We start from the raw sequence: 22295 nt of genomic DNA, 5'->3' as shown, positions 1-22295 counted from the left end.
TCCCTTAGCTCCTCAGTACCAAGCAGATGCCTCCATTTCCCATCACCCCACACAGCTTTAACTGATTTCTCCTGCTGAACTTTACAATTGCCATTCAAAAAAGAAATTATTGGGAAGAGGCAATTCTTGGAATCTGAAAATCTTCACTCTTGGCAAAGAATTCCTGGAAGGGCACAGCAAGACTCAGGCTCACAAACCCTCTATCATAACACATCGTTATTTTTTCCCCCTTAAAGGATAAACAAACTAAAACCATCCCATGGCAGGGAGGTTGGAGTAGATGATCTCTAAGGTCCCTTCCAACCTAAGTCATTCTATGACTGGTTGAAGCTCTGGAAGTCAGTCAGAAACCAGCCTATGAACCTGTAGAGAATGGCTCATGAGCTTCAATCAACCATAGGGACAGGAGACACAGAATCATTAAGCTTGGAAAAGGCCTACAAAATGATCAAGTCCAACTGCCAACCCAACACCTCCATGACCACTAAACCACAGCCCAAAGTGCCACACCTACTCATCTTGTGAACAGCTTCAAGGATGGCAACTCCACCACCTCCCTGGGCAGTGTGACCACTCTTGCAGTCAATAAATCATTCCCAATATCCAACCTACATCTCCCCTTTTGCAGATGGAAGATATCTCCTCTTGTCCTGTATCACACATCTCTCCTCAGGACATCACACAGGTGATGTGCAACCTTCATTTAGAGGTGTCCTACCTTTTGGATGCTCAATTCTGTCCCCACAATGCTCCTCAGAGGTGGCTTTTCTCACAGTAGGTAAATCTGCAGGGAGCAGGTGAGGCTGGGAGGAGCTGAGCCATGCCCAGAGCCAGCCCCAGGTGAGGTTTGGTCCTCATGCAGCTCATGATTTTAGTGGCAGAGATGATGAGGAGAGAGGCAGTAGAGTGGATGGATGAAAAGCAGAGCTTGGCCTCTGCTCATACACACACACAGAGGACTTACCTTTCTGCTGTGCTGCAGGCAGCTCTGAGCTGTCCTTACATGGTGGTAGCAAGGATTGCACCCCATACCCCCCAAACCCCAGCCCCTGCTGTCAATCAAGCCAACTGCAACAGGTTTCCCCATCTCCAGCAGTACCCACCCTGGCACCCAACCATTCTGAATCCTTAGCAATGCTTCTACAGAATCATGGTCTAGTTTTGGTTGGAAGAGACCTTCAAGATCATCCAGTCCAAGCATTAACCCAGCACTACCAGGTCACCACTAAACCATGGCCCTCTGTACCACATCTCCATGGCTTTCAAACCCCTCCAGGAACAGGGACTCCACCACTGCCCTGGGCAGCCTGGGCCAGGCCTTGAGAACCCTTTTGTGAAAGAAATTGTCCAACCTAAACCTTCCCTGGTGCAACATTTCCTCTTGTCCTATTGCTTGTTCCTTGGGAGAAGAGACCAACCTCCACCTGGCTCCAACCTCCTTTCAGGGAGTTGCAGAGAGCCAGAAGGTCTCCCCTGAGCCTCCTTTCCTCCAGACTAAACAACCCCAGTTCCCTCAGCTGCTCCTCACCAGCCCTGTTCTCTAGACCCTTCACCAGCTTCCTTGCCCCTCTTTGGACCTGTCCCAGCCCCTCAACGTCCTTCTTGTGGGGAGGGGCCCAAAACTGAACACAGGATTTGGGGTGCAGCCTCATCAGTGCCCAGGCCAAGGAGCAATCCCTGCCCTGGTCCTGCTGACTACACCATTGCTGATTCAGGCCAGGATGCTGGTGGCCTTCTTGCCCACCTGGGCACACACTGGCTCATCTTCAGCTGGTCGTGACCAATATCCCACATCTGCTGACAACCAGAAGAAAGCAGCTAAAGCAAAAATGTCACTGTTTGCTCTGAAGGTACTGGGGGCTTCCCAGTTGAGTGGGAACTGGAAGTGTTTAGAGCCTGTGGGAGGACTGGAAGGGTGGGAAGAAAGGTCTCCCTTAACTGCAAAGGTCACCACATGTGGCCAGGCCATGACAGGAGCAGCAGGGATGGGCAGAGGCGTGACAGGGTGGGAGGAAAACTGGCTCCAGCTTGTAGGGACTGCAATGGCTCTTGGAGATCTGAGCAGATCTTCACATGTCCAAGGAGGGTTTGTTCTGTGGGAAAATGCTCTTGGGCCTGGCAGAGCCACAGCAGGAAGGAAATTCCCCCAGCAGCGCTGGCCATGGGCGCGAGGGCTCAGCTGCGCCGGGTTCAGGGGACCGCATAAATAACCCAGCCGGCCCCAGGGACTCCTTGCTGAGGTCGCCGCTTGTTCCCTTGAACTTTCCAGCTGAGGGAAGCAATAGCAGAAGCAATGGCACAGACTTGGCTGCAGATCAACTGCACTGACAACAGCCAGAGGACTGAACTCCGAGGAAGAGTCCTGTGCTTGCTGGAGTTATCAGGGGATGGGGAGAGCAGCAGTGTGCAGTTGTGCTCCACATGTCTTCCACATGTGAAAAACCACCAGAGCTGGAAGTCCCTGCCTGCTACAACCCACAGGAGCTAACTCCACTGCTTAGGCTCAGTTGTGGTCTTAGGTTGAAGGTTGGGCTTGATGGTCTTGGAGGCCTTTTCCAATGTTAACAATTCTGTGGTTTAATGGCCCTGGTGGTGTTGGGTTGATGGTTGGACTTGATGACCTCAGAGGTCTTTTCCCACCCAAACAATTCTATGATTCTATGGAAAACAATGGGTTCATGCTGGGCACCCATTGGGAAATGAAACTTTCAACTGTCTTCTCCAACAAACTGCTGGGATTCACAGAATCATGGAATCATTAAGGTTGGAAAAGACTGCTAAGATCAAGTCCAACCACCAACCCAACACCACCGTGGCCACAGGTTTCTTGAACGCCTCCAGGGATGGTGACTCCGTCACCCCTCTCCCTGGGCAGCCTGTTCCAATGCCTGACCACTCCTGCAGCAAACAAATTGTTCCTAATTTCCAGCCTAAACCTCCCTTGGCACAACTTGAGGTTGCTTCCTCTTGTTCTATCACCTGACAGTAGAGAGAAGAGACCAGCCCCCACTTCACTCCAACCTCCTTTCAGGAGTTGTAGAGAGCAATGAGGTCTCCCCTCAGCCTCCTTTTCTTCAGGTTGAACAATCCCAGGTCCCTCAGTCGTTCCTCCAAGACTTCAGAGTGAGAAACAGCCCTGATGATGGATGGAGCACCTCTAGGACACTCATCCCCTCTGTACTTACAGTGAATTGGGCCTGGTGGGTTTGATGACTTCAAGCTCGAGGTCGCTGGAGGTGAGGCTGGGCTGGGCAGCGCTGGTGGAGTTGAGGAGGCTGTTGGCATTCGAGGAGATGACAGATTCCAGGCTGGAGTTGATGATGCTGTTCCTGTTCTCCTCTGGAATGAGATCAAACCCCAGGAACCATCAACCACCACGCAGGGCTGCTGTGGCCTACAGAAGCAAACAGCAGGCTGCTGGCAAGCATCAAGGTTCTGAGCATCAACCACTGCCCAGTGCAAATCCCAGCTCAGAGACAGGCGCTTCACAGAGATGCTGTCCACTAAATGATGAGAAACAGCAGATGCCCAGGGACAGGACAAGGGGCAACAGGCACAAACTGGAACCCAGGAGACTCCATCAGAAGACAAAATTCTTTAGTGTGAGGGTGCTGGAGCCCTGGAGCAGCCTGCCGGGAGTGGTTGTGGAGTCTCCTTGCCCAGAGAGGTTCCAAACCCCCCTGGCCATTGTGATCCTGGGCAAGCTGCTGTGGGTGCCCCTACTTCAGCAGAGGGCTTGGCCTAGATGATCCCCAGAGGTCCTTTCCAACTCCCACCATGCTGGGATTCTGGAATTCTGTGAAGGTGCAGGCTTACATGGAGGGTGTGCAGAGGTTCTCCCAGCTACACTTGGGAGTGAAGAGTGCAGGGTCTGATCCAAAGCAGAAAACAAAAGGAAGTTTGGTGGTCCAGACGTCCCTTCCAAGCCCCACCACGCTGGGATTCTGAGGAGCCATGAGGAGCACAGCCCCAAGCTGATGGGAGTGAGGTCTAACACCACAGCTTATTCTTTCCAAACATGTTCTGCCCAAGGCAGAAGGCCAAAAATAAGCTCCATAAGCCTCACAAATCAGTGTCAATTGTCCTCCTAATCTCAGAGCTAGCTACCAGCCAATGTTGAATTAACAGCCCTATCAGCCAAGAAGCTGGAAGTGTTTCATCTAAAGAGGAAGGGAGATCAGCAGTGGAATCTGAAACTGCTTTACTTGATTTCCTCCTTTTCAAAGGCCTGACATTGTGTTTTGCTTCGTGTTTCTAAAAGCTTACACGACGGATTCTTTGCTGCGAGGTTTAATTTGGTCCTACAGCCACAAGAGCTGACTGCACCAGTAGGAAACCTCAGCTGACACATGCAGCAGGGGTGGCAAGCATGGAGTAAAATGGTGACAGCTTCCCACAGGCACAGGAGATCACAGGCTGTCAGGAGGACACTTGAGAAAACACAGTTTCTTGTGGGAATAAATAAATGAAGAAATAAATAAATTAACCCAGTTCCTCTTCTAGGCAAGGGGAGGAGGGGATGTGAAGGCTCCAGCAGCTGGGGAGCTCTGGAGTCCAACAAGCAACTGCTGAGACAGCATCAAAGAATCCCTTGGGCTGAGATTTTTTCATAGAATCATAGAACTGTTGAGGTTGGAAGACACCTTGGAGATCATTAAGTCCAACCAGTCACATAGAACTCTCAATCCCACCACTGCTGCTGAGCCACTGACACTAAACCACATTCCTCAGCACCACATCCATGCAGCTTTTAAATACCTCCAGGGATAGGGACTCCACAACCTCCCTGGGCAGCCTGTTCCAGGGCCTGAGAATCCTCTCTCAAGTTCCATCTGAACAGGATGAGAAATTTCTTTGGTGTAGGGCTGATGGAGCCCTGGAGCTGGCTGCCCAAGGAGGTTGTAGAGTCTCCTCTGGAGAGCTTCCAAACCCCCCTGGCCATTGTGATGCTGGGCAAGCTGCTGTGGGTGCTCCTGCTTCAGCAGGGGGGTTGGACTGGATGATGTCCAGAAGTCCCTTCCAAACCCCCATGCTGGGATTCTGGAGTGACTGAGAAAACTGGGAATGGGGCTTATGCTGTAACATGAAGCAGCAGCCCAAGCAGACACATTTCTGCCAGTCCATGAGCAAGAACAGAGCACTGACTCCCTCTCAGAAATATCTGGAGCATCAATTAGTGACAGAAAAGGAAAGATGATCTTCAGCATTTTTAACCCACCGTGGCACATCATCCTCAGAAAAATGCAGCTCCTCCTGGCCAAGTTCTCGTGCCTGTAAAAGGCAAAGTGCCCCAAGGCACCCAAAAAGGGTCATCCTGGGGGGACACAGGTGGGTGGCCACCCTTGCCATGTGCAGAAGCACATCTCAGCAGCTGAAGATGGTGAGGACAGGGGTTGAGCAACATGAGAAAGGGAATGCCCAGGGGACAGCCAGGTGGGGGGAGGACAGCAACACTTTATACTGTGCTAACGCAGCCCCATCTCAAGCCCCCGGTGAAGGGCTTGGATGCCAGACGATCTTCACGCTCCCTGCTGATGGTAGAGCAGAGGAAACCCAAGCCTGATCCTGTTACAGGAATCATCTCCTTCCAGAGACAGCAGGATGGGGATGGCAGGGCTCAGGAACAACCGTCTGTGTAGTCAGGATTAGGGCAAAAGCTGTGCCAAGTGGGCAAGGCAGAGCAGGATGTCAGCACACTTACGCTTCTCGTTGCCCTGGGGGGTGTGGAAGAGCGTCAGGGGCCTCTCGCTGCAGGAGGGAGGCTTCGAGTCTGTGCTCTTCTTGCGAGATAACAGCAGCTGGGAGTTGGGGGCTGGAGTGTCTGGCACCGTGTTAAAGATCTGTGAAAGGTAAGCAACAGGTTGTCCTCTGTCCCCTGTCTACCTGCCAGGGCTGCACTGCTCCACAGGGCACTGCCCAGGGAAGAATAGAATAGAATAGAATTAACCAGGTTGGAAAAGACCTTCGAGATCATTGAGTCCAGCCTATTATCCAACACCATCTAATCAACTAAACCATGGCACCAAGCACCCCATCCAGTCTCCTCCTAAACACCTCCAGGGATGGTGACTCCACCACCTCCCTGGGCAGCACACTCCAATGGACAATTACTCTTTCCATGAAGAACTTCTTCCTAATCTCCAGCCTAAACCTCCCCTGGCACAGCTTGAGACCTTGTCCTCTTGTTCTGGTGCTGGTTGCCTGGGAGAAGAGACCACCCCTCACCTGGCTACAACCTCCCTTCAGGCAGTTGTAGACAGCAATAAGGTCTCCCCTGAGCTTCCTCTTCTCCAGGCTAAGCAGCCCCAGCTCCCTCAGCCTCTCCTCATAGGGCTTGTGTTCCAAACCCCTCCCCAGCTTTGTTGCCCTTCTCTGGACACATAACCACCTCCCTCAGCATCACATCTCCACAGCTTTTAAAACCCTCCAAAGTTAGTGACTACACCACTGCTCTTGGCAGCCTGGGCCAGGCCTTGACAGTCCTTTCCATGAAGGAATTGCTCCTAATGTCCAAGTTAAACCTCCTCCAGGGCAAATTGAGGCCATTTCCTCTCATCCCATCACTTGTTCCTTGGGAGAAGGGACTGACCCCCACCTGGCTCCAACTTTCTTTCAAGGAGCTGTAGAGAGCAATGAGGTCTTCCCTCAGCCTCCTCTTCTCCAGGCTGAACAACCCCACTTCCCTCAGCTGATCCTCAGAAGTTTTCCAGACCCTTCAACAGTTTTGTTGCCCTTCTTTGCCCTGCTCCAGCACCACAAGGTCCTTACTGGAGTGTGGGGAAGAGTACCCCAGACACAACACATGGACACGTCCCCATGGTGATGGCCAGAGTGCCCTGGGCAGGACACACTGGTGTGTCCCCACGCATCCTCCCTGCAGCGCAGCCCTCAAACCCTGCTTGGCAAACTCCTCTCAGCTCCCAGCCCCAGCTGTCAGGACACTGAGTCATCACATTTTTCTCCAGGGGATGGAACTTCCAATCTGCAGGAACCTCAAGAGCTGCAGCCTTGTTTGTTGTTGGTATTTGGTTCTTTGTTTCTTTGCTGGAAGCCTGCCTGAAGCCCAGCTCTTTCAAGCTCTCCCTTCACTAGAGTATATCAAACACCATCTCTTGATGTTCTTCCCTGCTCTACCTGCCCCACCACACAACTGATGGGCACTGCTGGGGGCTGCCAACAGGAAAACCATATTTTGGAGGCAGCAGCACTGGGTGACCACCCAGTAGCATGTGGCCATCACTGCTGGTCCCCAGCAGCCCTTGCCTTGCAGCCAGTCAGCCACGAGGAGCAGCTGCCAGCAGATGTGGGGTTTGTCTCATGGAACAATAAGAAGATCCTCACACACACATGAACCCTCCATGCCAAAGTCTACAAATCAATGCTAAATGGCCAAAAATTCTCATGTGGCATCTCACCCCACAAGTGTGACAAAGGTGGGTGGGAAGGGCAGGACCAGGCCCTCAGAAAGGAGCTAATGGAACTTTCCCAGTGAATCCAAGGCTAAGAACAAGACCTCAGGTTGTACCAGGGGAGGTTTAGGTTGGACATTAGAAGAAACTTCACTGAAAGGGTTCTCAAACACTGGAACAGGGTCACAGTATCACAGAATCACCAAGGTTGGAAAAGACCTCAAAGATAATCAAGTCCAACCTGTCACCACAGACCTCATGACTAGACCATGGCACCAAGTGCCATGTCCAATCCCCTCTTGAACACTTCCAGGGATGGTGACTCCACCACCTCCCTGGGCAGCACATTCCAATGACTAATGACTCTCTCAGTGAAGAACTTTCTCCTCCTAAACTTCCCCTGGCACAGCTTGAGACTGTGTCCTCTTGTTCTGGTGCTGGTTGCCTGGGAGAAGAGACCAACCCCTTCCTGGCTACAACCACCCTTCAGGTAGTTGTAGAGGGCAATGAGGTCTCCCCTGAGCCTCCTTCTCCAGGCTAAACAACCCCAGCTCCCTCAGCCTCTCCTCATAGGGCTTGTGCTCAAGGCCTCTCCCCAGCCTCGCTGCCCTTCTCTGGACACGTTCAAGTGTTTCGATGTCCTTCTTAAACTGAGGGGCCCAGAACTGGACACAGTACTCAAGGTGCAGCCTAACCAATGCAGAGTACAGGGGCACAATGACTTCCCTGCTCCTGCTGGCCACACTATTCCTAATGCAGGCCAGGATGCCATTGGCCTTCTTGGCCACCTGGGCAGACTGCTGGCTCTTGTTTAGGCAGCTGTCAATCAGCCAGGGAGGTGGTGAATGCCCATCCCTGAAGGTGTTTCAAAGAGGCAGAGATGTGGGTTAGCAGCAGAGTGGATAGAGTTAGAGAATGGCTGGACTCCATGATCTTAAAGGGGTTTCCCAACCCAAATGTTTGTCTGACTCCATGACTCTCTCTTCCATGATCCTCTGCCCAGCCTGTCTATCTGCAGGGCTCTGCCCCGGCTCAGGTTGGGTTTCCCAGATGGGCTGAGGGATGAATCACGTGGCAAAATTCCCACAGAGGGAGCAGCTGAACCTGCCCGTGTAGAGCTGGGCATACTGGGAACAGATGGCTGGATGGTGGAGTCCTGCTGCAGCCCTTCCTGGGGAGCTCTGCTGAGCTCATTCACACCTTCCTCCTGGCCTGGGGGATTAGCTGAAGAAGCAGCAGCTCCAAGCTGCTCATTCTGCAGGCAGCATTGCTTCTCTTCACCCTGCTGTGCCTGTTCCCACCTCCAAACTGGCTGTTTCCCAGCCTCCCTATGGAAATTTGGGGCTGCTGACTCCCCAGCCTCTTGCACGGCTGCTGCACCCCACCAGTCCGCCCCAACATCCCACCAGCCCTTCTCAGCACCTCAGTAGTTCTCCTCATCAGCTCAACAGCCCCCCTCAGCATTCCATCAGTCCTTCCCAGCAGTTCACCAACCCACCCCCAGCATCCCACCAGCCCTCCCCAGCACCCTCAATATCCCCACTCATCATTCCATCAGCCCTCCCCAGCACAACTCTCCAGTACCCCAACAGCCCTTCCTAGCATCCCACCACTACTCTGCAGCACCTCATCAGCTCTCCCCAGTGTTCTACTAGACCTATCCAGCATGTCCCTAGCTCTCCCCAGCACCCCACCAACTCTACCCAGCAGAAGCTGTGGTGCTCAGCCTATCTCCCAGGTTCCAGCTCCAAGGGCTATTCGTAGCTCATTGCTCACCATGCTAAAACATGAGGCAGCTGCACATGCTTCAGGTGCCTGCCCTGGCTGTGCTGGGGACCCCTCCTGTGAGCCCTGAGCTCTGCCTGCTAAATACAGCTCCTCCGGGGCAGGACCCCCAGCGTGGGGTTGCTGAAACTGGTACCAGGGGCACCATGCCTGCCCTGGGCTCTGCTCTCCACACCCAGCATGGCCACTATCTGCTGACAGACCAGAACATCCTTCTGGCCTACAAAGACAAATGCACCACAATTTAGGAGGTCAACACATAGCCAGAGATTGAATAAATCCAGACCTGGTCAGAAAGCAGGAAGCCAGCCCAGACCTGCTTGTTGAATCAATTCTTTTAGCACTCATGAGGAAAAGCCTTTTTGCTCTAAGGGTGCTGGAGCCCTGGAACAGGCTGCCCAGAGAGGTTGTGGAGTCTCTTGCTCTGGAGACTTTCAAAACACATCTGGACGCCTTCCTGTGTGACCTGCACTAGGTGATCCTGCCTTGGCACGGGGAGCTGGACTGGATGATCTCCAGAGGTGCCTTCCAGCCTCTCCCATGCTGTGATTACTAAATCAAGAGGATGGAAAGCCAAGGTGTTACCTTCTCATGGTTTTCTATTAAAATCTCAATGACGATGTTCTGAAACTTGATGTCCATAATGGCAGCAACTGTTTCCTCTTGAGGGCGAAGCAGAGTCGGCCCAAACACCACACCCAGATTAGCAACAGTCATCAGGTTCTGCTTGTGATTATTTGCAACTCTGGAAAGAAAAGGAAACAAAAAGTGAATAAAAAACAGAAAAGTGAAAGGAAAAAAAGAGAGGAGGGAGGAAGGAGGGAGGGAGAAAGGAGGAAGGAGGGAGAGAGGAAGGAGGGAGGGAGGAAGGAGGGAGGGAGGAAGGAGGGAGGGAGGAAGGAGGGAGGAGGGAGGGAGAAAGGAGGGAGGGAGGAGGGAGGAAGGAGGGAGGGAGGAGGGAGGAAGGAGGGAGGAAGGAGGAAGGAAGGAGGAAGGAGAGAGGGAGGAAGGAGGAAGGAGGAAGGGAGAAGGGAGGGAGGGAGAAGAAGGAGGGAGAAGGGAGGGAGGGAGAAGAAGGAGGGAGAAGGGAGGGAGGGAGAAGAAGGAGGGAGAAGGGAGGGAGGGAGAAGAAGGAGGGAGAAGAAGGAGGGAGAAGAAGGAGGGAGAAGAAGGAGGGAGAAGAAGGAGAAGAGAGAAAAAGAAAATATGAAAAATATTTTAAAATTTTAAAAGAGGGGGAAAAAACAAAGAAAATTAAACAAAGAAAAATGAGAAATGAAAAATAAAAAGAAGGAAAATGAAAAATTAAAACTAAAAGGAAAAATTGTAAAAAGTGGGAAAAATGGGAAAAAAGGAGAAAAATTAAAAATGGGCAAGAGAAAAATAAAGAAAATTTAAAAAGGCAAAAAGTGAACAAAATTAAAAAACTATAAAAAGAAAAAAGAAAAATATAGAAAGAAAAAAGAAAAAGTAAGATAAAATATGAGAAAATAATAAAGTGGAAATGAAAAAAAGAGAAATTAAAAACTAGAAAGAGAAAAATAAAAACCAGGAAACTGGAAATAAAAAGAGGGGGAAAAAAGAGAAAAAAGGGGGAAAAAAAGATAAAAAAGGGGGGGGGGGGAAAGAGAAAAATGGAAAAAAAAAAGAGAAAAATGAAAAAAAAAAGAGAAAAATGGAAAAAAGGAGAAAAATGGAAAAAAGGTGGAAAATGGAAAAAAGGTGAAAAATAGAAAAAAGAGAAAAATGGGAAAAAAAAAAGAGAAAAATGGAAAAAAAAGAGAAAAATGGAAAAAAGGAGAAAAATGGAAAAAAAGGAGAAAAATGGAAAAAAAGGAGAAAAATGGAAAAAAGGTGAAAAATAGAAAAAAGAGAAAAATGGAAAAAAAGAGAAAAATGGGGAAAAAAGAGAAAAATGGAAAAAAGAGAAAAATGGGGAAAAAAAGGGAAAAATGGGAAAAAAGGGAAAAATGGAAAAAGAGAAAAATGGGAAAAAAAGGGAAAAATGGGAAAAAAGGGAAAAATGGGAAAAAAAGGGAAAAATGGGAAAAAAGAGAAAAATGAAAAAAGAGAAAAATGGAAAAAAAAGAGAAAAATGGAAAAAAAGAGAAAAATAAAAAAAGCTAAAAATGGGAAAAAAGAGAAAAATGAAAAGAGGGAAAAATGAAAAAAGGGAAAAAAGGGAAAAATGGGGAAAAAAAGGGAAAAATGGGGAAAAAAGGGGAAAATGGGGAAAAAAGGGGAAAATGGGGGAAAAAAGGGGAAAATGGGGGAAAAAAGGGAAAAATGGGAAAAAAGAGAGAAAAATGGGGAAAAAAGATAAAAATGGAAGAAAAATGGAAAAACAGAAAAATGGAAAAAAAGAGAAATAAAAAAAGAGAAAAATGGGAAAAAAGAGAAAAATGAAAAAAAGGGAAAAATAGGAAAAAAAAAAGAGAAAAATGGAAGAAAATAGAAAAATGGGGGGAAAAAGAGAAAAATAAAAACTAGGAAACTGGAAATAAAAAGAGAAAAATGGGAAAAAATGGGGAAAAAGCCCAAACAAAAAGAGAAAATGGGAAAAAAAAAACAATCAAAAAGAGAAAATGGAAAAAAAAAAAAAAAGAGAGAGAAAAATGGGGGGAAAAAATATAATAATGGGGGAGAAAAAAAAAAAAAGAGAGAAAAATAAAAAATAAAACCCAGGAAACTGGAAATAAAAAGTGAAGAATGGAAACACAGAGTAATGGGGGGAAAAAAAGAGAAAAATGGGAAAAAAAAAAAAAGAGAAAAAAAATAAGAGAAAAATGAAAGAAAAAACAGAGAGAGAAAAATGGGAAGAAACCAAAAATAGAAAAATGGAAAAAAACAAAAGGAGAAAAATGGAAATAAACCAGGAAAATTGAGAATAAAAAATAAAACACAGGGGGGAAAATAGAAAATAGAGACAAATGAAGAAGAAAAAAAGCGAAGGAAAAAGAAACAGGTAAGAGATGCAAAGGGGAAAGGAATAAAAAGAAGTCGGGGCTGGAAGCGCTGGGGCTGGAAACCCCCTCCCCGCCTGAGGGCTGGCACAAAGCTCTACAACCCTGTTTACATTTGTCCCGCTGCTGGTGAGCTGCTGGAGGGCTCAGCCATGTGGAAAAGTACAAATGTAAGCAGTGTGCCGCTCGGGGCCTGCCAGCCTCAGCCCATTGACTCATCCCAGAAAAACCCCAGGGCCGCGCCGCCCGCCCGGGGCTCCCGCTGCAAACCACGCCCAGCAAAACAGCTTGAATCACTGAAGGCTCGAAGCCCTTCTGAAAACAAACCCTTGGACCTCTGACACAGGCTGCTCTCCAGCTCAATGAGTGACCTAATATGTTCCAAAGTCCGGCTCCTTCTCACCCCTTTCACCGTTCCCCTGCACCGCGGCTGGGTCCCATCCAGCCCAACCAGAAGAGGCTCGAAGGTGAAGATCAGGCTTCACCCCCGGCCCCACATGTGCACACACCTATGTCCTTCCCCACCTCACCAAGGAATCCACCTGAGCTGGGGACCCACCACTTGAGCCATCCTCCCCGTCACCTCCATCTATTTTGACAGATGAGTCCAGCACAGTGAAACAGCTCACGCTGAGCAGCTGGCACCTGGGGTAACCATAGGCTGGACCTGATGAGCTCAGAGGTCTTTTCCAGCCTCAATAACGCTGTGATTCTGTGACGTGTGATTGGGGGTTACCATGGAGGGGCTCTGGTCTGATATGGTGCAAAGCATCACTGGCCCTAACAGTGCACACCTCTGCTCCAGCTCAGTCCCAGAGAGTCCCACTGCCATGCACAGGGGGCACATTGCAGCGTGGACACAGCCTGGAGGTCCCCTCACCACGTCCAACCACGAGTGCTCAGGAGCCTGGGTGATCTGCTGCTCCGTGGCCAACAGCTGGCTGAGGTATAGACCACATTCAGCAGGTATCACAGTGAGTGTGGCTGAGGGGGGTGCTGGAGTCACACCAGGACACATAACACAACCATGTGTGTGCAGGTGACACAGTGGGGGCCTGTGGTGGCAGCTCTACAGCCCCATTTCTCTGACTCTCTCTTGTGGTTTACTCCTGACCAGGAAACTCAATGACTTGAGGCAGTGCAACCATGATTTCAGCTGAAGGGGGTTTTGAAGTCTTTTCCCTCTACTCTTCCCCTTCTGTTTTCCCTGGACAAATGCACTAGGCCAGCACAAAGTCAGCCTGAGTCAGGTCTTGCTGGATTGGTCTAAAAAGTTGTTGCCATCAGCTTTAATTATTGATCTCAGGGCCAAGAGACCACAGTCCTTGTTTGTGTGCATTTATTTCAGCACAGCATAAGCTAGGGCTGGCTTAGAAGATACCTTCCATCCTTAGAAGATACCTTCCATCCTTAGGAGATACCTTCCATCCTTACAGGATACTTTCCATCCTTACAGGATACCTTCCATCCTTACAGGATACCTTCCATCCTTACAGGATGCCTTCCCTCTTCTGGAGTCTCCTTCTCTGGAGACTTGTAAGACCCATCTGGATGCATTCCTGTGTGACCTGCCTTAGCAGGGCAGTTGGACACAATGCCTTCCAGCTCCTACCATTCTGTGACTCCACAATTCATCCAAATCTCAGCACAGAACTCTTCATTCTTTGCCCCTATCCACAGTTCCTCCAGCAGCAGCAGAGGACCTCATCACCAAGGGATGATGAGAAGCTCAGGGGGGCTGCATTAGCTCTGCCCCCAAGCAGCAACTTCAGCCCTACTTATTGCCCTGGCAAGAAGTCTCATGGCTGCTGCACATTACATCCCTAGAGTACAGGCAGAGCTGTCACCTCCACCAAGCCTGGGCTTGGGTTACAACTTGAAAGGTGGTGAGGTCCTGGCCAAATAAATTCTTTAGGAAAACAAATGCTTATTACACTCTCATGAAGCCCCACCTGGAGCACTGCATCCATTCCTGGAGCCCCCCAGCCCAAAAGGGACATGGAATTGCTAGAGTGGGTCTGGAGGAGACCATGAAGATGGTCAGAGGACTGAAGCACCTCTCCTGTGAACACAGGCTGAGAGAATTGGGGCTGTTCAGCCTGGAAAAGGCTCCAGGGAGACCTTACAGCAGCCTTCCAGTGCCTGAAGGGTGCTACAGGAGAGCTTGGGAAGGACTTTTCACAAGGGCTTGTAAGTGACAGGATCACAGAATGGCTTAATTTGGAAAGGACCTCAGAGATCATCTACTCCAACGTTCTTGCCATGGGATGAGAGGAAATGGATTGAAGCTGGAAGACAGGAGATTCAGACTGGAGACTAGGAAGAAATTCTTTATAGTGTGGGTGGTGAGACACTGCAACAGGTTGCTCAGAGAGGGGGTGGATGTCCCCTCCCTGGAAGTGTTCAAGGCCAGGCTGGATGGAACCTTGAGCAGCCTGAGCTACTGAAAGGTATCCCTGCCTGTGGCAGGGGGTTGGAAATGGATGATCTTTTAAGGTGCCTTCCAACCCAAACCATTCTATGAATCTCCTTTTCTCCCCAGGGCTGGGTTAGCAAAGCCATGCTACAAAACATGATTCACCTTTCACATCCTTCAGATTCCACAGCCATTACCCACAGGACAATTTACCATAAATTGCACCTCTTCATCATCCTTTGTACCAGAAAATAGCAGCGTGGTTCTGCAGACGGGGTGCTCTCATCCCAGCCTCTGCTTCGTGTGGGTGCTGCCGGGCAGGCATTGTCAGTGCCATTCCTCAGCTGCTCTTCAGAAGGGCTCCAAGTCTTCTCTGCATTTTCCTTTTAACCTGCTCTTTCTTTCTGGCCCTGAAAGTAATTGCACTGACTCATTTAGATGGGTCCTTTCTCAGCTCTCCCTCCATCCACGCTTTGCAGAAGTCGCTCCCAGCACTAGGAGGGGGTGTGAAGCAACAACTAATGGAGAACTGAGCAGAACAACCTCTTTTACTCCTCTTCTCAGTGCTCTCAATGTGCCAGGCTGTCACTGACTAATGGCTTCTGGGCTGTTCCTTCTCTTCACAGCACACAGCAGTTCCCAACATGCCTCTGGCAGAGTAGGATGGGTTGTGGTGCCCCTTGAGCACGGGAATTATGGAGTCAGACAACTGTTTGGGTTGGAAGAGGTCCTTAAGACCAAGTCCAACTGTTAAACCAGTACTGCCAGGTCACCACCAAGCCACGTCCCTCACCATGGCTTTGAAACCCCCACAGGAAGGGAACTCCACTACTGCCCCGGGCAGCCTGGCCCAGGCTTTGGCAATCCTTTTGGGGGAAGAAATTGTTCTTCCTGTCCGACCTAAACCTCCCCTGGTGCAACTTCAGGTCATTTCCTCTTGTTCTCTTTGCCATGCCAGGACCCCCCACCTCCCTGGGCAGCAATGGCCTCTCTAGGGGATGCCAGAGCTCTGCTTTGCACAGAAGCTCTGCTCTCTGTGCCTGGAATCCCTTTGTGCACATATTTTGTCTCTCAGATGAACACAAGAGAGCCCCAGCCAAGAGCCTTCAAGCATCTTCCCTGATTCGGTGAAAAACCTGAGAGAAAACAAACATCTGAAAGGGAACAAAGACAAATTCTGGAGTGTTTCTATTTCCAAGCCTGGGACAAACCTTTGAACACAAAGTCCTTGTTACTGCACTGTAACAAGACCTTAGAGGGTGGAAAACAAGGCAGCTTGTTCATACAGCTACAGGTAAAAGCCCATCTCATGTCTGCCACCACCATTAAGAGCGTCTGCTGGATGCCAAAAGCTGAGCAGCAACAACCCCCAAAATTATGTAGGCTGCTCTGGGATATGAATTAAACACATTGGACTCCAAACAAATGAAAGACAAAAGCAAAGTGAATGCAGAGAGCTTGGCCAAGGCATCTTTGGGTCCACCATCCATTTGGAGCTGGTGGGTTCATGGTCTGGGGTGTTACTACAGGTCCTATCAACAGCATTTTAACAGAAACAGAGAAGAAAGTGCTCTTCAAGAATTTATCCTGGCCCCTGTGACTGAGGCCAGGCTCTCCTCAGTGGTGCCCAGCAACAAGACAAGGGACAATGGGCACAAACTGGAACCAGAGAGGTTCAACCTGAACAGGAGAAACTTTGTTCATGCGAGGGTGCTGGAGCCCTGGAGCAGGCTGCCCAGAGAGGCTGTGGAGCCTCCTTCTCTGGAGAGATCCCAGAGCCACCTGGCCATTGTGATGCTGGGCAAGCTGCTGTGGGTGCCCTGCTTTAGCAGGGGGGTTGGACTGTGTGATCTCCAGAGGTCCCTTCCAAGCCTACCATCATTCTGGGTTCTGGGTTGGTGTGTGGAAGACCATAAAACCCATGTTGGCAAGGCCCCACCAAGGCAGCAGCCATGTCCCCACCAAGGCAAAGGACCCCAGCATGGTGGGCTTGGAAGGGACCTCTGGAGACCACTCAGTCCAAAACCTCCTGCTAAAGCAGTGCACCCACAGCAGCTTGCCCAGGATCACAATGGCCAGGTGGGGTTGGATGCTCTCCAGGGAAGGAGACTCCACAATCTCTCTGGGCAGCCTGCTCCAGGGCTCCAGCACTCACACAGCAACAGACTCTCCAGGGCAGTGGTGGAGTCCCCATTCCTAGAGGGATTGAAAAGCTATAGAAGTGTGGTGCTGAGAGACGTGGTTCAGCGGTGGAGTTGGCAGTGCTGAGTTAATGGCTGGGCTCAATGATGTGGGAGGTCTTTTCCAACCTGAACAGTTGTCTGACTCTGATCCCACTCGCAGCCCAGGCCTCTGCAGGCTCACAGCATCATTCAACAGCAGCCGCTCAAGCGAGGACAGCCAAGTCCTGTGGAATGTGGATGGAGGCCAGCAGATCCAAAAGGAGGACAGATCACCAGGGAGATGCAGAATCCCCCTGCGAGGACAAGGAGAAACTTCCTGCAGGCAGCTGACCAAACCTTCAGATGTAAAGTGGAGAATTCAAGGGGTCAGCAGCAAGCGGCCCTGCTGCTCTTGGGTTTCCCTGCTCAGCTGCGCCGGAGCGTGCTCCTGCCCCATTCCTGGGTGCTTTGACTTGCTCCAACAAGACTCTCCTCTTCTCCAGGGTGAATCTGGCCACAGCTGGATTCTTGGGTTCATTCCCAGGGAAAAAGAAAACAACCCAACAAAGGCTCTTGTGGCAGGGAGCAGAAGCTGAGGCCAAACGTGAGGCGGGGGATTGGTGAGCAGCGTGAATTCCAGACGTGCTGTGACTTGCAGGCAAGACACTCACAGTGCTGCAATGCTCCTCTGGGTCATGCTCTCCAGATCAAGTTGTCCTGGTTTCTAACACCATCCTCTCTGCCTTTGGGCAAGCTGAGCTTGACAGGAGATCTTTGAGAGAAGTGCTGGCAAAGGGAACCCAAACCTGCTCACCAAGCCTCAGCCTGAGGCTGCGGATGGGGTGAGCGGCATGGAGCTGGCAACTTCTCCATGCCCTGGCACGGTGTTGGCAGCACTAGGAGCTTCCACTGCCATCCCAGTGAAAGCCCTGGGCACAAGCTGATACTGAAATGTCACCATGGTTTCCACCACAGAAATAGAGACAGCCAAAGGGAACCCCACCCCAGGGATGGAGCTGGAAATGCTATCCCCTGTGCTGCTGAACATAGCTACCTTGCAATGGTGATGTCCTGTGTGAGACCAGCACCCTTCCCACAGCCCACAGGACAGCTCACCAGACATCAAGGAGAATCATAGCATCACAGAATGGTGGGGGCTGGAAGAGACCCTCTGGAGATCATCCAGTCCAATCCCCCTGCTGAAGCACAGGCACCCACAGCAGCTTGCCCAGCATCACAATGGCCAGCAGGGTTTGGAAGCTCTCCAGAGAAGGAGACTCCACAACCTCTCTGGGCAGCCTGCTGCAGGGCTCCAGCACCTTCACACCAAACAAGTTTCTTCTCCTCCTCAGATGGAACCTCCTAAGTCCCTGTTTGTGCCTCTTGCCCCTTTCTTGTCCCTGATTATCCAGTCCAAACCCCTGCAGTCAGCAGGGACAGCTGCAACTAGAGCAGGTTGCTCAGAGCACCAAACAACCTGACCTGGAGTGGTTCCAGGGATGGAGCATCTCCCACCTCTCTGCGCCCAGAACTGGACACAATACTCCAGCTGTGGCCTCAGTAGGGAAGAATAGTCAGGGAAGAGAACCTCTCTTGATCTGCCACCCTTCTCTCTACAGGTCAAACCCCAGCACCAACAAACCCCACAGGTCAAACCCCATCCCCACACCTCAGCGTTGAGCTTCTGCCCTCCATCTTGGCCATGGTTGTGCAGGCACAGCATTGTCACAACTTCAAGCTGCCACACACAAGCCCATCTTCCCTCTTCATGATATTCATCATTTTCTAACCCATTAGTGATGGTGGCGGCTTGTGCAGCAACAGGGCTGTGGCCAGCTCCAGGCTGTGCCTCCAGCTGTCCCATGCACGAGCACCACCGGCCCCAGTGTCCCCAGCAAAGCTCCCACTTTGCATTTCTCCTCTGAAAACACCAATCCCTGATGCCTTCACCCTGCAACAAGAAAACCCACAGAGCCAGTGGGGCAGCAAGAACCTGAAGGAGCAAGAATATGTCAACAAGGAAGGCTTTGAAAGATCTGCCATGATGGAAAGCACGGTGCCAAAGCCTACCTGACAGGTGGCAAAATGCCAAAGCAAAGAGGCCCCTGGAAAGCTCCCAGCAAGAACCTGCACTGGAGCAGCTCCCAGTGCTCTCCCTGGGAAAGGACTCACAGCCAGCAGCCAGGTCACAGAGTCATAGAATCAAAGAGTTGTTTGGGTTGGAAAAGCCCTTTTTTATCATCCAGACCAGCCATCAACCCAACACCACCATTAAATCATATCCCCAAGTGCCATGCTCACACATTTCCTGAACACCTCCAGGGATGGTGACTCTGGTTGAGCACACAGAACAACCTAGAGAAGCTCTCTCTTTAAGAGATCTCAGTCTCACTCTGTGGGGATGGAGGAGATACCACCTGGGACAGACACCAGCTATTTATTGGAAATCTTTTGCTCACTCTAGATACAATCTGTTGCTGCAAACAGCTTCAGTTTCACTGTGAGAAACAGTTAAAAAGAAGCCAGATAACTAAGTGCTATCAGCAACCTCTACCCAACAACACAAAGTTCAAACACAAACTCACAACAGCTCATGCTCAGGTGATGATGAAGAACTGGTGCTTCTCCTGGTGATTCACAGAATCACAGAGTGGTAGGGGTTGGAAGGGGCCTCTGGAGATCATCCAGACCATCCCCTGTGTCAAAGCAAGATCACCTAAAATAGGTCACACAGGAACACATCCAGATGGGTCTTGAAAATCTCCAGAGAAGGAGAATGCACAGCCTCTCTGGGAGCTCTCCAGGGCTCCATCACCTTCAGAGCAAAGAAGTTTCTCCTCATGTTGAGGTGGAACTTCCTGTGTTCCTGTTTGTATGCATTGCCCCATGTCCTTTCACAGCCTCCCATCCCTCAGATAGTTCATAGATTCATAGAATCAGTGAGCTGTTGGATAAGTGGTGGGAAGCCAGCAGAGATGTTCAACCACAGAAACTCCACAGCAAACCCAACACATGCCTCGTCAGAGGTTCCCAAATGACTGGTCACCAGTGCTGGTGAGATAAGCTTCAGCCTTATTTCAGACACCCATCACTGTATCTAGGGAGAGCACTCTTGTGTGTGATGATGAGACCAGAGCTGTGAAGAAGCTGAGAAGAGATCTGCTGCAGTCTCTCAAGTGCCTTCCTCTCCAGCTGAAAACTGAGGACATTGTGGAGAGGGATGGAAGGAAAAGCTACCACAGCATGCAAAGAGGCAAGCTGCTGACAATCCAGGAGGTGAAAAGTTCATTTGCAGTAGCAGAACCAAACCTTTTGCTCACTTACACACGACAGGAAGCCAAGCCCAAAAACCAGAGCAAGCACCTACAGGCTTTTTTTGTGGTTTGCTTCTTACATTCTGCAGAATTTTGTCTTAAAAACAAAACCAGAAAAGTGAGAGGGAGCCAGGGCTGGTGAGGGGGAGGGCGCACACAGTGTGCGGGCTGCATGCCATGGCCCCAGGGCTGTGTCCCCAGGGAGCTGCACACCCACCGGCACCTTCATTCCCAGCTGTCCCCACTCTGCAGAGCATCACCAGCTCCTCATCAAAGCACAGAAGGGAAGGGCAGAAGGACATGAGGGGTACAGAGATGCTGAGGGGCCTGCAGCAGCTCTGTGAGGAGGGAAGGCTGAGAGCCCTGGGGCTGTTGAGCCTGGAGAACGGAAACCCCAGAGGGGATCTGCTCAATGCTCAGCAAGAGATAAAGGACCGGTGGGGGCAAAGAGGATAGGGCCAGACTCTTGTCAGTGGTGCCCAGGGACAGGACAAGGGGCAATGGGCACAAACTGGAACCCACAAGGTTTCATCTGAAGAAGAAGAGAAACTTCTTTGGTGTGAGGGTGTGGGGCCCTGCAGCAGGCTGCCAGGGAGGTTGTGGAGTCTCCTCTGGGGAGATTCCATCCCCACCTGGCCATTGTGTTCCTGGGCAAGCTGCTGTGGGTACCCCTGCCTTAGCAGTGTGGTTGGACTGGATGATCCCCAGAGGTCCCTTCCTCACCATGCTGGGAGTCTGGGATAAGACCTTCATAAGGAGGCAGTTTTAAGAGATTCAGGATAAACTTAGCATTGCTAAAAGCTCTTCAAACAAGAACCCAAACCCCCTTCTTAATTATTCCGGAACACTGAAGGTTTTGCTCCTGCCCCACGAGGCTTTGGCACCTCCAAGTCCAAAGCATGAATGGTTCACAAGGACTCACTCTACTACACCAGAGCTGCCTCTTGAGCTGCTTCCTGCAGAAGGGCTTTAGCAGTGGGGAAGATCCTGCTGACCACAGGATCACCAGGAAAAGAAGGGGATGCATTCACAGCACCATCACTATACCAGCTGCTAATTGTGAACAGCTCAGAAGCACTCTACCTCACTGAGCACCCTGGTCTAGTGGGAGGTGTCCCTACCAATGACAGAGGGTTGGAACTGGATGATCTTTAAGGGCCCTTCCAACCCAAACCATTCCAGGATTCTGTCTGGCCAACATGCTCCAGCCTCAAGCAGGAGGAAGGAGCTGATCTACTGGTGCATTATCAATAACCCTGTGGATTATTTTCTGGCAGTAGAAGAAAATGGAAATACTAAGAAAACAAGGGAGACATGATGGCAAAGCCATGCAGAGCTCAGCAGCGCTGGGAAAGCTTTTGAGGGGGTAGGGGAGCCCAAGAAGAGCCCTACTGTGGCCTGGGTACCTCCACAGCCTTTGCCTTTCCACAGAGCTACAGGTGGTTCCAGCTAAACTCTGGAATTAAATCAGGCAGGTGAGATGGGTGGTGCTGAGGTTTCAAAGCCATCTGCAGAGCAATCTCATCTACCACCTCTCTGCAGCGTTACAAATACCCCAAAGTCTGCACTCAGCCCAAGTCTGTCAAGGAAGGAGATGTGGAGGCTGCCGTTCCTGGAGCCAGGAATGAGGATGGGTCCATGGCATGCTGCCAAAGTATCACCTTCCCCTCCACCCACCCTCCCAGGCTGCTCCTTCCAAATCCCCCTGGGCAGGAGCTGGCTACAGCGTTCCACACCTTTTCCCACACAGAACAAGGGGCTGCACCTGCTCGTGGTGTCAAAGGCATCAAACAAAAGGGTTTTCAATTGATCCAAGAGGGCTTGGCTCCAACTGGGGAGAGGGTTTAAAATAGGTGCTTAAACTGTATTTTCCAAACTAAGGATGTTCTTGTTTTGCTTTGGATTAGCAGAAGCAGCCTAAACTTTCCTTCTTCCTTATTCTGATTGCTTTAAACTTTCCTTTCACTTTACCTTCCTTCAACTTTCCACCATCAGCCCAAACTTTCCATCACCAGCCCAAACTTTCCTTCCTTAATCTGATCAGCCCAAAGTTTCCATCATAAGCCCAAAATTCCCATGATCAGCCCAAAATTTCCACTGTCATCCCAGACTTTCCTTCCTCATTATGATCAGCCCAAACTTCCCTTCTTACTCCTCCTTACTCCCTAAGTTAGCTCACACCTTCTGCCCTGCCCAAAGAACACATATACAACAGGTTCAACATGGATTTACACCTCCACAGACAC

At 50.5% G+C, this 22295-nt stretch overlaps 1 protein-coding gene across 3 annotated transcripts in view; it reads right to left on the bottom strand.

Annotated features, from left to right (window-relative positions):
• ARHGAP26 (Rho GTPase activating protein 26) overlaps positions 1 to 22295 on the bottom strand; it is a 141457-nt gene that overhangs the window by 33148 nt on the left and 86014 nt on the right. For all 3 annotated transcript variants that reach the window (XM_068159030.1, XM_068159021.1, XM_068159012.1), the window contains exons 18-20: positions 9780 to 9939; positions 5702 to 5840; positions 3186 to 3339 (exon numbers count right to left, since the gene is read on the bottom strand). In XM_068159030.1, the coding sequence (XP_068015131.1) occupies positions 3186 to 3339; positions 5702 to 5840; positions 9780 to 9939 (453 nt within the window). The remainder of the gene's footprint in view (positions 1 to 3185; positions 3340 to 5701; positions 5841 to 9779; positions 9940 to 22295) is intronic.

Source organism: Melanerpes formicivorus, unplaced genomic scaffold (genome assembly GCF_026170545.1).
Source record: "Melanerpes formicivorus ecotype bairdi unplaced genomic scaffold, bMelFor1.0.p_v2 SCAF_2, whole genome shotgun sequence".
Lineage (NCBI taxonomy): Eukaryota > Metazoa > Chordata > Aves > Piciformes > Picidae > Melanerpes > Melanerpes formicivorus.
The sequence above is the reverse complement of the archived record's forward strand: the minus strand, read 5'-3'. Positions and strand labels throughout refer to the sequence as shown.